Here is a 17,044-nt window from a genome sequence, read left to right as displayed (position 1 = left end):
GATCAATACCTTGTTGGATGTTGTCTGACTGAGGGACTAACAAACACTCATTTGGTACCCCTTGGAAAAAGATATCTGTAGCATGCAGGAAGAAGATCCTCCTTAGATATTCCATTAACGGCCTATATTCTGTCCCAGAACTGACCATAGGGGTTATTCACTCCCATACCAAAAGATTATTTGTCAACAAATGATCTCTGCCTTGAATATATTTACTCCTTTTTATAGCAAGAAGAAAATCTGAACTACCACCTTTTTTTTAGTCCATGTGACTCCCGTTATCTTATATAGGAGGGCATTTATTTTCTCTCCTCCCAGAAAATCATAAGATCAGGCCACCTCCTTTTCATTTTACTTTTTTCATATTCTATTCATTGGGAATATATGAAAGAAGTGTCAGTACAATGTCTCAAAATGTACCATTTCTGCATTTTTTCGGAACACATTTAAAAAGACAATACTGCTTTCTCTGCCAGAGGTTGTGGAACTTAGCCCTTTAAAAGTGCTTTTGCAAATCTCATCTACTGAAAAAGTAGTCTAATACTTTCACTAACACCACATACCCTGTCATACGTGCCTCATCTTCACATTCTCTCTGACATACATGTTTTTATGCCTTTATATTGTAGGTTCTTATTAGTGAAAGAAAGCACATTTTTTGGTGAACGAACTGATGTCTTGTTAGCACAAGTGTCAGAGTGCATATAGAAGTCAAGGCACCTCAAAAGATGAATCAGGATGAGCAAACACATTGTTACGAAAATGTGCCACCAGCAGTTCTAAGGTGTACGATTTGTGGAGCAAAAACTGAAGACGATGGAGGTCTAAAATTTTCAGGAATCAAAGATCATCAAAAATGATGAAAAAAAACCCTTGCGTTAATGTACCCATATTATGCAAGCCGGCAGTGGTGATACACAAACATCAAATCTTTTCCTTTGGAAAGGATACTGTAGAACTAGAGGTCATAGTATGACTCGTAACCAACATCAGGAAATATTTCTTCACAGAGAGCATGATGGATACCTGGATATCCTCCTGGTAGAGATGGGGAAGATGAGAACAAAAAATTAATTCAGAAGGGCATGGGATAATCAGGCTTGAGGTTGGAAATAAAGAAAGGGGTAACCTATGTTAACTTAAGGCATAATATTTCTGCTTGTGGGTAACCTGCATGGAATGGCAGTAACCATTCTTAACAGAACGCATGGAGATAATCTGCACAGAGCAGCAATTACTACCCTTAACAGAACACATGGGGGTAACTTGCATGGAGCAACAGTTACTACCATAAGCAGCTTGCTGTGCAGACTGGATGCACCATTTGGTCTTTATCTGATGTCATTACTATGTTTCTAAAAATATCACAAGAGTAAACTGCAGCTATAACTACTCTGGAAGCTAGTCTGATTTCCAATCTGTTTTACTGATAATTGTGAAATGGTTAGAAATTTAGCCCCTGTTGAGAGAACGGAGGATTACCATCTGGCTCTGCTGCTTGGAGTCTACCATCCCCTTGCCTGCTCAAGGTACCCGACAGATAAAGTGCAGCACACAACAGCTTCACCTGGGAGAAAATGGAGGATTACCATCTTGCCATGCTACATTGGCGTCTACAATCCTCCCGCCTGCTTGAGGGACCCAAAACATAAAGGGCGGCGCAGAGCAGCAGCGTGCCAAAGCCACGCGCCAAAGAAGCATGCCCCTGTTCACAGTTTGTTTATTCCTCCATATTAGCAGCTGTGAATGGTGAAGAGGAAGGGGATTGCTAGACCTCTCCCATCAGCATCTGGATCTCCATTCGCAGCTTCAATCCGTTATACTATAGCATTTCTAGTCACAAGGTATGTCAGGTGCTGAAGATGAACTTTGGGCAGTTAGCCCTGTTCAAGATGAGTCTGTCATCTCTCTGAGCCATGCTGGGCCTATTCCTCCAACAGCAGGCTTAGTTTTGTTGAATGGGGCTCCCGGTGAATATGAGCAGTTAGCTGTTTCTACTCCTCCTCTCCCTAGGGATGGGAAGACCCCTTTGGCTATAGGGGTGGAGTCATCTTTCACATGCTCTGGAGCTGGGAATATTTCTCAACATCTGTTGAAAAAGCCTGTAGAAATAAATTTTGAAACTTTGTGGTCAGCAGTTATCCAACTTGACCAATCAATACCTGTAAAATTTGTTGCTCTATTTAGACTTCATCAAGACCTTTCTGTCTCTGTAACTGGTCACTCTCAAACAATTTCTGACCAATCTGGAAAGATCAAGGCTTTGCAAAATTACTACAAAAAAATTACAGAATTGTGATGTTTCCTTGATTAAAGATTCCCAATTTGTAATCCAAAAGCTGGAAAATTCTGTATTGGAAACTATCTTAAACGTTTTAATCTGAGGTTTCTCAGTTTTCTCGGTGCCCACTGATATCCCTAAAGAAATATAAAACAAATGTACTTGGACTTTTTAGAAGTTACCAAGGAATGATCCCAGAATTTCCTAAAAGAAAAAACAAGGTTTCTTTTGGAGCTGAGGCTCAAGATTTGCTTGCTGGAGTGGTCTTCTTTGCATTTTTGGAGCAGACCTCTTCTGAAGAGGTATGCTGGAGAGGTGTACTTTATTGGTTACTTTTGCTAAAGAGAGTGATAAACAGTGGATATTGCATTTAGTTTTCTCCTAAAAAAATGTTTGCTTCATGGGTCAATTAATATCTATATTTACGGATGTGGTAAAAGAGAAACAGGCCAGGAAGAGAAATTTTCTTCTAAAAAAAAAAGACAAGGCTTTTGGCCTTAGGGGCTTCTTTTAAACTGAGGTTTTCATGTAAATATGGGGGTCAAATATATGTTTATTGATCCAGTACAGTTAGAAGCTTTTCTTCAAAATAGGTCGGCCTCAGTTAATTTGGGATCCGCATTGCCCCCAAGTTAGTTAGGCTCTAGTTAAAATAATGTTCTGAATTTCCTGTATATTTCTTTTCTTTGTATTTTCTGTTCCCATGATTTGGTCTTAAAATACCAATGATTCACTACATTATTGTACTTTGTTATGAGATTTTACTTTCTTATTTTTGCTGTTTGATACATCGTTTATTTCTTGAACAAGATATACATGTACATGTAATTTGAATTTGAAAGTTAAAAATAAAATTATAAAAAAGAGATTTACCTTTATGTAAATGAATGTTCAGTCCCCATTTCTCATACTTATCTGGTAGTCTTCCCTGTTCTCCTTCCTTCCCTGTGTAGCACTTAGATGGTACTGTCCTACTCCTCTCTGCCTATGAAGCTTTTACTTAAGAAGACAGCAGATGCACCTGGCTGGTGCGCCTGGTCTTCGCCTCTCTTCTACCAGTCTTCCTTCTCCCAGGTAGTAGATGTGAATCAATTCCTCCTTGATGACTTGGATAATCTTAAGGTCCTTTCTAGGCAAAAGACACTTCTTCCTTCAGATGGAAAAACAATTTGAGTCTCAGTACGCTAGGGTACTCAGCAAAAATAACAAACAGGAAACATCTTAAACACAAAGAAAAACCAAAACAGAGGCAGGAAAGGTGGAAAAACTTCTTTCTCAAATGGATAAAATATGGGACTCCCTTTCTTTACCCAGGTCTCAATCCATAAAACCCTATAACCCTCTCCCAGGGAAATGTAATCAAAACTGAGGATAGCAAAGGACATGCTACCCCAAGGAGGGTCAGCTAAGGAATCCACACCCTGAGATGGTGCCAGCGGTTTATAAACTATTATAGCATGCCATCTGCATCTCCCGTATGGGGAAGCTAAAACCCAAGACTGCTGCTAACTACTCAATCTGTTCCCCTCCCAAACATTTTCTACATATCTGTTACCATGTATCCAGTATATGTGTGCATATCTTCCTGTGTAATTAACAATATGACAATCTGCTGATGCGTAGAGCATTTTTTAGTATATAGAAGCTCATATATTTGGAAAAAAAATATTTTCTCAAGATAATATTAAAAGGGTGGCTACACTATTCAGTTCAAAACAAAAAGTGTCATTTTACAGTTAAGTTTGTAAATTATATGTCAACTTCACAAATTGTTGAGATTTGTACTTGGTACATGTTTCTTTCTATCGATAAGCAGACTGAATTAGCCAATGCTATGCTGTTTGGGTGACATGATCGACTGCACTCTCGCGGACTTCTCCCAGAAAGCAAAGCTTTGAATGCTGCTGCGTCTGTGCGGTTCTTCCCACGCATAGCGTGTCAGTCTCTTCAGTGCTTTTTTATCCATGCTCAGGCATGGATGTGATTGGTTTTTTTTTCTCTCCCTCGCGTCTCCTCACGAGATTTTTCAAATTTTCTCTCTTCGCTTCAAGTGATCCCACAAAAAGCACTTTTCAGTACTATCGTAAGATGTCGAAGAAACCTGGCTTTAAGTTTTGTCAGTGCAGACACATAATGTCCATCACTGACAATCACAAATATTGTTACCCGTGTCTTGACCCATACCATGACCAGGCCTCCTGTAAAGACTGTGGATGGATGTCTCCCAGAGCGAGGAGACGAAAGAGCGGACAAGATCGCATGTCTTAGGGAAAAGGAGAGGGCTCGTTCCAACACCTATGCGCCCTCCCCACAGTGCTGCACTCCTCACTGGGACAAAAATCTAAGTCCCACGAAGTCCATAGAAGGGCATCTTCAGTGGACCTGCAGGCAAAGTCAATTTCCAAGCAAAAGAGACTTGGTGACAAGGTTGACTCAGCACTTTCCAAACCCAAGTTGAGTCCCGTGAGCCGCCCCAGATTGGAATTAAACATCAGTATGTTGACAGAGCCATCGGACACTCCAAAGCGCCGACCTGACCAGTCATCTGCGTCGACCTCTCATTGTCTCCATGACGCATCCACTCAGGCCTCGGGTGAGTCGTCTGGAAAGAAGGGTCACGTTGCACATGACACACCGACGAAAAAACCAAAGCCTGCGCCGACACTTTGCGCTGGACCAAGCAGGTGAGGAAGGGAAGGGAGGGCAGAGATTGGGATGAGACAGTAGAAGAAACAATGAGAGAGGAAGAAAGGAATGAGTGAGTTGGATGGGAGGGGAAAGGAGTGAATGAAAGGCGGTGTGAGAGGGGGAGGGAAAGATATGGAAGGAGCAAAGAGCATGGTGCAGAGTGGGGAGAGAAAGGCGGAGAGAAGGGTAAATGAAAGGGAAGGGATGGGGGTCTCACACCTGGAGGGTGGAGGCAGCGGTGGTAGAAAGGGTGAGACCCAGAGGGGGCCATTGCAGCTGAAGAAAGAAAGGAAGGAAAGAGAGAGGGGACCAGCAGCTGAAGAAATAAAGGTGAGAGAGAGGCCCTGGTAGAGCTGCTAGTGGCAGAGAAAGGAAAACTGGAGAGAGGCCTTGGCATAAGGAAGTGTGTTGTGTGCGAGAGCATGTGTAGCAGGGTGTGTGGGAAGAAAAGGCCATGTTGCATTGAACAGCAACAGCAGCATTGGCCTCAACAGCAGTGCAGGCCTGGAGAAAAATCAGAAGCAGCCAGTGATCAGCAAGGGAGACGGCAGCATTAGCCCCCACAGTCAATGGGATTCTTCTTTTTTGGGCCGTGGGGGTTGGAGGAGGCTGCTGCAGCAGCTACCATTTATGCTCTTGGGGGGGGGGGGGAGGGAGTGGAAGTGAGACTGTCAACCAGCCAGTGTATAAGTGAGAGAGAGAACGTGCAAGCGATTGAAAGCCTGTGTGTAAGTAAGAGAGAGAGCATTGTGTGATTGAGAGACTGGTGAGGAAGGTGACTTGTATGTATGTGTATGTGAGAGAGCCTGGTTGGGAAGATGATTGGTCTGTGAGATACAGAAACTGGTCCTGAGGGTGTGACGTGTGTGAGAGAGAGCGAGACAGAGACTGGTTGTGGTCCTAAGGAAGAAGACTGTGAGGACAGAGTTTCAGCAGCCACTGCTGCTTCTGGTGAGTGCTATTGGCCTGCAAGGGAAAGGAGTAGGAGAGTTGCTGGAGAGGGTAAGTTAATGTGGCTTTTTAAGTTCATTTTTCTTGATTGACTGCCATTTTAATAATTGGGTATTATGTGATATGTCTGCTGTTTTGAAATGTTTTATTAGTGTTTGGATAATTTTAAATCATTTTAAGAGTTTTTAATTGTTAGATGATCTGTTCACCAGCTGTTTTGAAACATTTGAAACATTTATCAGTATAGTCTAACAATTATTTTTGTGTGGGGATCTATAGCAGCTTAGCTTGTTCTGTTTTCCTAACTGAAGGTGCATTGGTGTTTAGGGCCTGGTTGAATATTTGTAGTGTTGCCTTTTTATAGGTAGGGTTGTTCCATTTGAGTGCATGCCATAATGCAGATGTAACTTTCTGCGGATCAGTTTGTTTGCACTATTGCAGATCCTGGGAGTATGTTAGGTGCTATTACTTGGTTTCCCTTTCTCCAGGTTTGCACTGCATGCAGAGTGGCTTTTTTGGGTTTCCATTCCAGTTTCTGTCTCTATTTATAATTTGTCTGTACTTGGTGAAGGTCAGTTCTATGTGTGTGTGTGTGTGTATGTGTGTGTGTGAGAACGGCTAATAAAATATCTCACCTTATTTGTTGTGTTTTCTCAATAAGACATGCGTTGGTGGTAAACTGCTGTCTATTTATAAGCAGGCTATTGTGCCTGGTAGTAGAGGAAGTTTCTGTTGCTGTTATTGAGATAACATCATAATAACATTTTTTGTATGATGAGTTGTACAGGGAATGTTCTAGTTCTGCTTTAAACTCATTGCTGAGGGGTGGGGCGGTGGGGTTCCTGAGGATGCAAATTATACATTAAGAACATAAGAACATGCCATACTGGGTCAGACCAAGGGTCCATCAAGCCCAGCATCTTGTTTCCAACAGTGGCCAATCCAGGCCATAAGAACCTGGCAAGTACCCAAAAACTAAGTCTATTCCATGCTACCGTTGCTAGTAATAGCAGTGGCTATTTTCTAAGTCAACTTAATTAATAGCAGGTAATGGACTTCTTCTCCAAGAATTTATCCAATCCTTTTTTAAACACAGCTATACTAACTGCACTAACCACATCCTCTGGCAACAAATTCCAGAGTTTGAGTAAAAAAGAACTTTCTCCGATTAGTTTTAAATGTGCCACATGCTAACTTCATGGAGTGCCCCCTTAACATTTAGTCTTGTGACTGTCATGTTTCAGTGTGTCACACATGTGAGAACCATCTATCAGGTGTGTCCCGACAGACGTTGAGAACCACTGGCCTAAAGAACCAAGCAAACATAAATCGCCTGTATCATAGTGAAGAGCACCCCAGGAAGGCAGAAGCCCGCATGCTAAAAAGAGGAGGTGGAATCTGAAGCCATCCCCTCCAACTAAGCAGACAAACCTGATTTTGGAAATTTTGTCACAGCTGCCTTGGGTGTCACCCCGTAAGCCGGTTTCTGTTAGCTCCAAATCATCTTCTGCCGAGGAGGGTTGCACAGTCTACTCGGGCTTAAGCAATAGATCCCATTTGCACTGTTTTATCCTTCAGGAGGAACTATCTCCCAGGGTTAGATCAACTCTACCAGAAAATGGCTTCTGGGTTTCAAGTAGGAATCCTTTGGATATCTTGTCTACAGCCGTTTGCACCCGGGGCACTTGTTGCCCACCTATGGAGGAAAAAGATCAAGCAGTGTTACCACGTCCATCATTGCCCCAGTCCCAGCAAGCCATACATTACATTTCCATGAATATTCAGGATGTGCTTTCAACTTGGTATCCAACGTTGCCAACGCCTAACCTCCCGGGTCCAAGCGGAGAAGTCTTCCCAAATGTACGTGAGTTTCTCCAGAGTCAATGGCTTCTTATTCTCCAGATAAACAGGTCCCCCATCAGTTTCGAAGGACTCTTCCCTGGATATATTACCTTCAAGCTCCACAGGCATTTTTTCTGACTTGCCAGAAAAATCCTCTGATTATTCTTCACCGCTAGAAGATCTGACGTATTCCAAGTTTGTAGAAAAGCTCAGAGGGGTACTGGGTGTAGATGTCAAGAAGAGATATTCGGAATCCTAAAGATCCTGGAAGTACCAGCGGAACCGTCTGCTCTACCCTTCCATAAGATTTTTTATGCCATGCTGTTTAAAATGTGGGAATCTCCTCATTCCATCCTTCCTGTGTCTAGGAAATTTGACCTTAATTTTCGATTATAAAACTCGCCAACTTATGGAGTCATTCAACTCCCGCATGCTTCTGTGATAGTTTTGTCTGTGATGAAACGGACTAAGAAATCCAAATTGCATGCATTTGTGCCACTATAATGGGAACATAAACTTCTTGATGATATGGCCAAGAAAACTTTTCAAAATGCAATGCTGACATCCGGAATACAACACCATCAGTTTTATGTGGTACAATACTTACATGAGTGTTTGCAGTCGCTGAAACTATTCCTACGCTCTGAAACTGGCCAACCAATCAACCCCCAACACTTCTGTGACATGAAATAGGGTTTGAGACATCTGCTGAGAGCGGCTTATGAATCTTTTGAGACTTCCTCCTAGATGTCTTCCTCTGCAATTGCAGCACGTCGCTGGGCATGGCTTCATTCCAGCTCTATTAGAGAAGATGTCCATGACAAATTGGTGAATCTGCCATGTTCAGGAGACAACCTTTTCGGTGACCATTTGAAGGACACCGTTGCACAAATAAAAGAATAGAATATATCGATACAGTTGCTTTCATCAGTATCAGATTCCCAATCCACATCTCGTAGATAGATATTACCGATCTTACCGGAAATCCGCTTACTACCAAAGAAGGCCATTCAAGCAATTTCCATCCTTTAGACCACAAACCTATCAGCAGTTCCAACAACTTCATTAGCACCCTCAGAAATTTCAACAGAGGGCATGTCAAAGAGACCGAAAGTAGCAGAAACCCTCACAGACAATTCCCCCAAAAATCCCTGAGTCTTTTTGAAGATAGCAAAGCCACAGCCTCACTTGCCAGTGGGAGTCATATCACCTCAGACAAGTGGGTCTTGAATATAGTAAGCAAAGGGTATCGCCTAGAATTCACGACGCCACCCTACCTTCTCCACTTGCCCAAACAGTTGAGAAATGTATTCCAGCTATCTCTCTTGCAACAGGAGGTTCAAACGCTACTCGAACTAAAAGCCATCTGAGCAGTACCAAAACACCAGATCAACATCAGCTACTATTCCACATACTTCCTCATCCCAAAGCGGTCAGGGGATCTTCGCCCCATTCTGGACCTACATTCTCTCAACAAGCATATCCGGAGGGAATAGTTCAAAATGACTTCACTCATTCATTCAACAGAATGACTGGATGTGCTCTCTGAATCTAAAGGATGCTTACATGCATAGCCCAGTACACCCCTCCTTTTGTTAATTCTTCTGCTTCCAGATTGCCTCAACTTACTACCAGTATAAAGTTCTCACCTTTGGCCTTTCCTTGGCTCTGAGTGTTTTCACCAAGTGTTTGGCTGTGGCAGTTGCTCATCTAAGGCATCAAGGAATCCAGGTTTTTCCCCATCTGGATGACTGGTTAATAGTCTCCCTGGACCAGATTTTGTTACAGAACCACCCATCGAATGTCTCGAGTCTCTGGGCTTCCTCATAAACTACAATAAATTGGTACTCAAACCGATCCAGATACTTCAGTTCAGAGATGCACGTATAGACTGATTTCATTCCGGAGCCTTCCTCCCAAGCGACAGAATAGAGAAAATGTTTGAGAAGCATGACTTGTGCTTCTCAGACATCTGGTCTTGGCCATTCATATAGTATCTCACACCTGCCTGCACATCAGAAGCCTACAATGGGGGCTAAAATCTCAATGGTCCCAGTATTTCAACCCTATGACAGAAAGGATAACTCTCTTGAACTCCATGCGCAGGGACATTCAGTGGTGGCTGCAACCCGATGTATTGACCGTGAGGTCCCCGCTACAAGAGTCAACTCATACTCTCAATATCACCACAGGTGCATCCATGCAAGATAGAGGTGCACACCTTCTACAATACAAGACTCAGGGTTTCTAGACTCTGATGGAACAGTCCTACCAAATCAACCTCATAGAACTCAGAGTGATGAGATATGCTCTAAAATCCTTTGTTCACCTGCTCAGGGGCCACACCTTAATGATCCACGCAGACAATCAGGTGGCCATGTTCTATGTAAACAAGCAAGGAGGATTGGGCTCCTGGCTCCTTTGCCGAGAGGCAGTCTGGATGTAGGAATGGGCAGTGAAAAATGCGGTGACACTTTGTGCAACATATTTGCCAGGGATAGCAAACACATTAGTGGATTGTCTAAGCCAGTGATGGCCAACCTTTTGAGCTCAGTGTGTCAAAATTCATAAAAAAACCGAGCATAACTCGAGTGGTGTGTCACTCCTAGAAAAATCCATAATTTTGTGATATTTGTAGCTCTAATCAATAATAAAAGAAAAGGCTCTGCGCAGCCGATAAAAAAAAAAAATCCCGATAGTCCTTGAAACGCTGCGCGTGTCAGCAAAAACATCTTGGCGTGTCACCTCTGACACGCGTGTCATAGGTTAGCCATCACTGGTCTAAGCAGAGTGTTTCATCCCGGCGAGTGGTCCCTGAATCAATTGATGGCAGACAAACTATTCCTGAGATGGAATGTTTGGACCTTTTCGCCAACGAGGGCAATTGGAAAGTCAGGGAGTTTTGCTCAATATGCCCCAACTGCCTCAGGAAATCACAGGATGCCTTTCTTCTATCTTATGCAAGAGGTCTACTGTACGCTTTCCCTCCGATACCCTTGATCTCCAGGACAGTTCAAAATTTCCTTCAAGACAAGTCTTGAATGATCCTCATGGCTCCAGTGTGGTCAAGACAACATTGGTATGCGTATCTAGTTCAGTATTCAGAAGACCGACCCATCCAACTGGGTCACTAACCAGATCACCAAACACAAGAAGGGGGCTCTCTCCTTCATCCTCTCAACACTTCTCTTGACCACTTGTATGTTGAACACAAAATTTTGCAGCAATTAGCTCTCTTGCCCAGCATTCAAGACATCATCGTAACGATCAAGAAGCCTTCAACTAGAAGAAATTACTCCTTCAAATGGAAAATATATATAGACTGGTGCAAAGAGAATCATGTTTGCCCCTTTTCTTCATCATTGGGGGAACTTCTTACATACCTCCTTCATCTCTCATAGTCGGGCCTGGCCACATCATCTGTCAGAGTCCACTTGAGTGCTCTAGCTGCTTACAACAACAGGGATGAAGATGCTTCAGTGGCTTCCCATTCGTTGGTCTCGTTTCATGAGAGGACTCCTTAACCTCCATCCTCCAGTCAAAAAGCCACCGGTGCCTTGGGATTTAAATGTAGTCCTGCCTGCTCTCATGAAGGATCCTTTCGAGCCATACAGTTCGTCCACCTAAAGTTCCTCACTTGGATTATGGTATTCCTTGTGGCTATCACTTCGGCTCATCGAGTAAGTGAGCTACAGACCTTAGTGCACTTCTCACCCTATTTACAATTTTACTATGAGAAGGTGGCACTCAGGACACATCTCAAATTCTTCCCAAAGGTGGTATCGGCTTTCCACATCAATCAAGCTATTTCCCTACCCATCGTTTTCCCTAAACCAAATGGTAACATGAGAGAAGAGCTGTTCAACTCCTTGGACTATAAAAGAGCTCTAGCTTACTATAAGCAAAGGACTCAGCCTCACAGGCGATCATCTCAGCTGTTCATCTCCTTTAATCCCAATTCACTAGGCGTGGCAGTCTCCAAGAGAACTATCTCCAACTGGATCACAGATTACATTCACTTCTGTCATGAATCCACACATGCACCCTTATCCGACTCAGTCAAAGCCCACCAAGTATGGACTGCGGTGGCTTCTATTGTTCATCTCTGAGATGTACCAATCGAGGACATTTGCAGAGTGACTACATGGTCATCTGTCCATACTTTCACCTCTCACTACTGCCTGGATCAGCTGGCTGCTTTGATAGCAGATGGGAGATGCAGTGTTATCAAACGTGGTTTTTAGGAAGGATTTGTCCATGGAGAAACCAGGATAAAAAAAAGGGGGCAAAAAAGGGGGGTAGAACAGAATGGACAAATCAAAGCAGGACTTGGTGAGAGAGGTAACGGTGGTGGGGCCGCTTGGCAATAGTGATCATAATATGATCAGATTTGATTTAATGACTGGAAAAGGAACAGTGTGCAAATCCAAAGCTCTCGTGCTAAACTTTCAAAAGGGAAACTTTGATAAAATGAGAAAAATTGTTAGAAAAAAACTGAAAGGAGCAGCTACAAAAGTAAAAAATGTCCAAGAGGCGTGGTCATTGTTAAAAAATACCATTCTAGAAGCACAGTCCAGATGTATTCCACACATTAAGAAAGGTGGAAAGAAGGCAAAACGATTACCGGCATGGTTAAAAGGGGAGGTGAAAGAAGCTATTTTAGCCAAAAGATCTTCATTAAAAAATTGGAAGAAGGATCCAACAGAAGAAAATAGGATAAAGCATAAACATTGGCAAGTTAATGTAAGACATTGATAAGACAGGCTAAGAGAGAATTTGAAAAGAAGTTGGCTGTAGAGGCAAAAACTCACAGTAAAAACTTTTTTAAATATATCCGAAGCAGAAAGCCTGTGAGGGAGTCAGTTGGACCTTTAGATGATCGAGGGGTTAAAGGGGCACTTAGAGAAGATAAGGCCATCGCGGAAAGATTAAATGATTTCTTTGCTTCGGTGTTTACTGAAGAGGATGTTGGGGAGGTACCCGTAATGGAGAAGGTTTTCATGGGTAATGATTCAGATGGACTGAATCAAATCACGGTGAACCTAGAAGATGTGGTAGGCCTGATTGACAAACTGAAGAGTAGTAAATCACCTGGACCGGATGGTATACACCCCAGAGTTCTGAAGGAACTAAAAAATGAAATTTCAGACCTATTAGTAAAAATTTGTAACTTATCATTAAATTCATCCATTGTACCTGAAGACTGGAGGATAGCAAATGTAACCCCAATATTTAAAAAGGGCTCCAGGGGCGATCCGGGAAACTACAGACCGGTTAGCCTGACTTCAGTGCCAGGAAAAATAGTGGAAAGTGTTCTAAACATCAAAATCACAGAACATATAGAAAGACATGGTTTAATGGAACAAAGTCAGCATGGCTTTACCCAGGGCAAGTCTTGCCTCACAAATCTGCTTCACTTTTTTGAAGGAGTTAATAAACATGTGGATAAAGGTGAACCGGTAGATATAGTATACTTGGATTTTCAGAAGGCGTTTGACAAAGTTCCTCATGAGAGGCTTCTAGGAAAAGTAAAAAGTCATGGGATAGGTGGCGATGTCCTTTCGTGGATTGCAAACTGGCTAAAAGACAGGAAACAGAGAGTAGGATTAAATGGGCAATTTTCTCAGTGGAAGGGAGTGGACAGTGGAGTGCCTCAGGGATCTGTATTGGGACCCTTACTGTTCAATATATTTATAAATGATCTGGAAAGAAATACGACGAGTGAGATAATCAAATTTGCAGATGACACAAAATTGTGCAGAGTAGTTAAATCACAAGCAGATTGTGATAAATTGCAGGAAGACCTTGTGAGACTGGAAAATTGGGCATCCAAATGGCAGATGAAATTTAATGTGGAAAAGTGCAAGGTGATGCATATAGGGAAAAATAACCCATGCTATAATTACACGATGTTGGGTTCCATATTAGGTGCTACAACCCAAGAAAGAGATCTAGGTGTCATAGTGGATAACACATTGAAATCGTCGGTTCAGTGTGCTGCGGCAGTCAAAAAAGCAAACAGAATGTTGGGAATTATTAGAAAAGGAATGATGAATAAAACGGAAAATGTCATAATGCCTCTGTATCGCTCCATGGTGAGACCGCACCTTGAATACTGTGTACAATTCTGGTCGCCGCATCTCAAAAAAGATATAATTGCGATGGAGAAGGTACAGAGAAGGGCTACCAAAATGATAAGGGGAATGGAACAACTCCCCTATGAGGAAAGACTAAAGAGATTAGGACTTTTCAGCTTGGAGAAGAGACGACTGAGGGGGGATATGATAGAGGTGTTTAAAATCATGAGAGGTCTAGAACGGGTAGATGTGAATCGGTTATTTACTCTTTCAGATAGTAGAAGGACTAGGGGACACTCCATGAAGTTAGCATGGGGCACATTTAAAACTAATCGGAGAAAGTTCTTTTTTACTCAACGCACAATTAAACTCTGGAATTTGTTGCCAGAGAATGTGGTTCGTGCAGGTAGTATAGCTGTGTTTAAAAAAGGATTGGATAAGTTCTTGGAGGAGAAGTCCATTACCTGCTATTAGGTTCACTTAGAGAATAGCCACTGCCATTAGCAATGGTTACATGGAATAGACTTAGTTTTTGGGTACTTGCCAGGTTCTTATGGCCTGGATTGGCCACTGTTGGAAACAGGATGCTGGGCTTGATGGACCCTTGGTCTGACCCAGTATGGCATTTTCTTATGTTCTTATGTTCTTATCTTAACCTAAAGATACCCCCTTCAGTAATTTTTTTTTTCATACTGGAGCTTGGGACTCCCAAACAGCATGGCTAATTCAGCCTGCTTATCGATGGAAAAATGAAAGTTTGCTTACCATAAATGGTGTTTTCCTTAGATAGCAGGATGAATTAGCCATGCATACCCTCCCTCCTCCCTGGACATGCTTAGTCTAACCTTCCCAGTCTTGTCACTGCCATTTAGCTTTTCAATAGCACTGAGGAGACTGACGTGCTATGCGCAGGAAGAACCGCACAGACCCAGCAGTGTTCAAAGCTTTGCTTTCTGGGAGAAGTCCGCGAGAGCACTGTCGATGACATCACCCAGACGGCATGGCTAATTCATCTTGCTATCTATGGAAAACACTATTTACGGTAAGGAAACTTGCTTTTATTTGTATATAGTTTAAATATTGTTTAAAAACAAATAATATGAATGGTTTTCAATATTTAAAAAATCAACTTTTTTGCAAGGTCAGAGGTGTGAATGTTTATGCAAAATTATGCCAATTTTCCATATAAATACTGCAGAATTTTGAAAAATCTACCACAGAATTTCCTGACTTTTGCCACAGAATCTTGAATAACCTGCCACAGGACACTGGGAGCTCTGCCTGTACCTAATATTTTGTATTGTAGAATTTTGATTAACTTTTTTGTAGAAAAGGGTAGACCAGAAGAAACTATCAAAGAAGGCTGTAACCCACAGTGAGTGTGCTTTGTTTTAGGTTACTGGAAAGGAGCTTCCTTATAATCCAAAGATGCCAGTGTATCTTCAAGTTTACACAGTGGTACAGTTTATCATTATGATGGGATATTACCAGCATATGTTTGCTGCCAAATTAGTAAGTATAGTTCCCTTTTTATAAGCATGTTACTATATTTGAATTTCTTTGATGCAATAAGCTTTAGGAAGTTGTAATGTTGCTAGTTTCAGTCCATGTAACCATGAGATTATTATATTGCACAGAAGAAAAAGTACTGAATTACACCAGGATTGAGAGCTACAAAACCAGGATTAAACTAAGATTTCATAGCAGCATGGAATTTGGTTAGTTACACTATCCCATTGTTTCTTAATGTTGCAGAGCATTTCCTTTCTCAACGGGTATTTATAGTGATCCCTTTCCATAATGTCATTTATTCTCTACCGCATTTAGTGACACTAGTGTTCTTCCTTTCAGTGCCTGATTTTTGTATATGCATCCTCCAGCTCTGTGCTAGGAGATATTCATCTATAATACATGATGAGGGCTTGGCCTGTTGGAAACCAATGGCCATGCTCCTGTCAGTATTTTATGGCTTGATTTACGAAGGGTTTTTTGCCATTCTGTGTCTATGGGGAAAAAAGCCTAATAAATCAGACCCTAAATGTTACATTTTTTTTAGTTAAATAAGCATTTTCCAATGATCAAAATGTCTGAGAGGCATAAAACAGAGAGTATAGAATTTTATTTTATACTTTGTAGCCTTTGGCTCCTGGGATGCAGTTTTACAGAGAAAATACTGTATAATGCCCTATGATCTATCCACCTGATCTGGAATGCTGCAGCAGAAGAGTTAAGATCATTTGGTTTAATGTGTTGTATCAATTTAGCAAAAATTAGTACCAGAACAGAGCACCAGTGTTCAGGTTCTGTTGTTGACCGTGCTTACTCGGTTCAGCAGAATAGAGCTTTTCGCTTATTCCAAGAAAGTAAGAAAAAACGTCCGGCACCCATAGGAACCAAGCCATAAACTTTAAACACATGCTTTTCTTTTTCTCTTTCTATGCATTATTTCAACGTGTGTCACAGGGATCCCAACCACACTGTTAGTGCGGTGTTTTCTGGGTGGTGGTTAAACAAAGCAGATTGTTCCATGAAACCTTAAGATAACAGTGTGGTTAGGATCTCTGTGCCATATACTAGAATTATGTTTGCAGGGAACATTTTAATTCTGTGTTTTAAACTGTTGCTTGATATTCAAGGACTGCACAATTTTAGATTAAAGAAAAACCAACGGCCGAGCCACTGGCAAAGTGGCAGTGCAGCATGCTGCTATGCGGGAGGTCTTGGTTCAGTTCCTGAGTTCGGCTTCTGCATCTCGTGTCAGGCAGGGTTAGGGATGCCGTAGATGCTACACTCACAGTCCCCAGAGAGGGGGACATTCCAGCTGTTGTGCAACAGCTGTACGAAGTTGTCAGGCTCAGCGTGTAAGTGTCCTGGAATCCTCAGGGAGGAGCGATCTACACTTCTAGACTGAGTAGAGGGAAAGGATACAAGGGTTAAAACCGCAGACTAGTTCCTAGTTGGTTGAAAATGAAGGCTATATCCCTAGCAAGGGCAGGTCCTAATTGAACTGCAAGCCCAAAGTAACAGCAGGAAACTTTCAGTCAAGAAAGTGAAACTGTAAATATCTTTCAAGTTTTATAATTTGCAAGATCTAATGTCAGGAGATCTTCATTGTCACAAAACAAATCAGTGAAACTATATAAAGTGAAAGTTTTAATCCAGAGGTGTTGATATTCATCAGCAGTGCATATTCCTTGAAAAATGG

General features: G+C 42.0%; 1 protein-coding gene across 5 annotated transcripts in view; it reads left to right on the top strand.

Annotated features, from left to right (window-relative positions):
* Nucleotides 1-17,044, top strand: part of AGMO (alkylglycerol monooxygenase) — a 672,742-nt gene that overhangs the window by 356,882 nt on the left and 298,816 nt on the right. For all 5 annotated transcript variants that reach the window (XM_029589002.1, XM_029589005.1, XM_029589006.1 and 2 more), the window contains one exon: nt 15,235-15,351. In XM_029589002.1, coding sequence (XP_029444862.1) covers nt 15,235-15,351 — 117 coding nt within the window. The remainder of the gene's footprint in view (nt 1-15,234; nt 15,352-17,044) is intronic.

The sequence above is a fragment of the Rhinatrema bivittatum genome, chromosome 2, assembly GCF_901001135.1.
Source record: "Rhinatrema bivittatum chromosome 2, aRhiBiv1.1, whole genome shotgun sequence".
Lineage (NCBI taxonomy): Eukaryota > Metazoa > Chordata > Amphibia > Gymnophiona > Rhinatrematidae > Rhinatrema > Rhinatrema bivittatum.
Note: the sequence above shows the minus strand (reverse complement) of the source record. Positions and strands in the feature narration are given on the sequence as shown.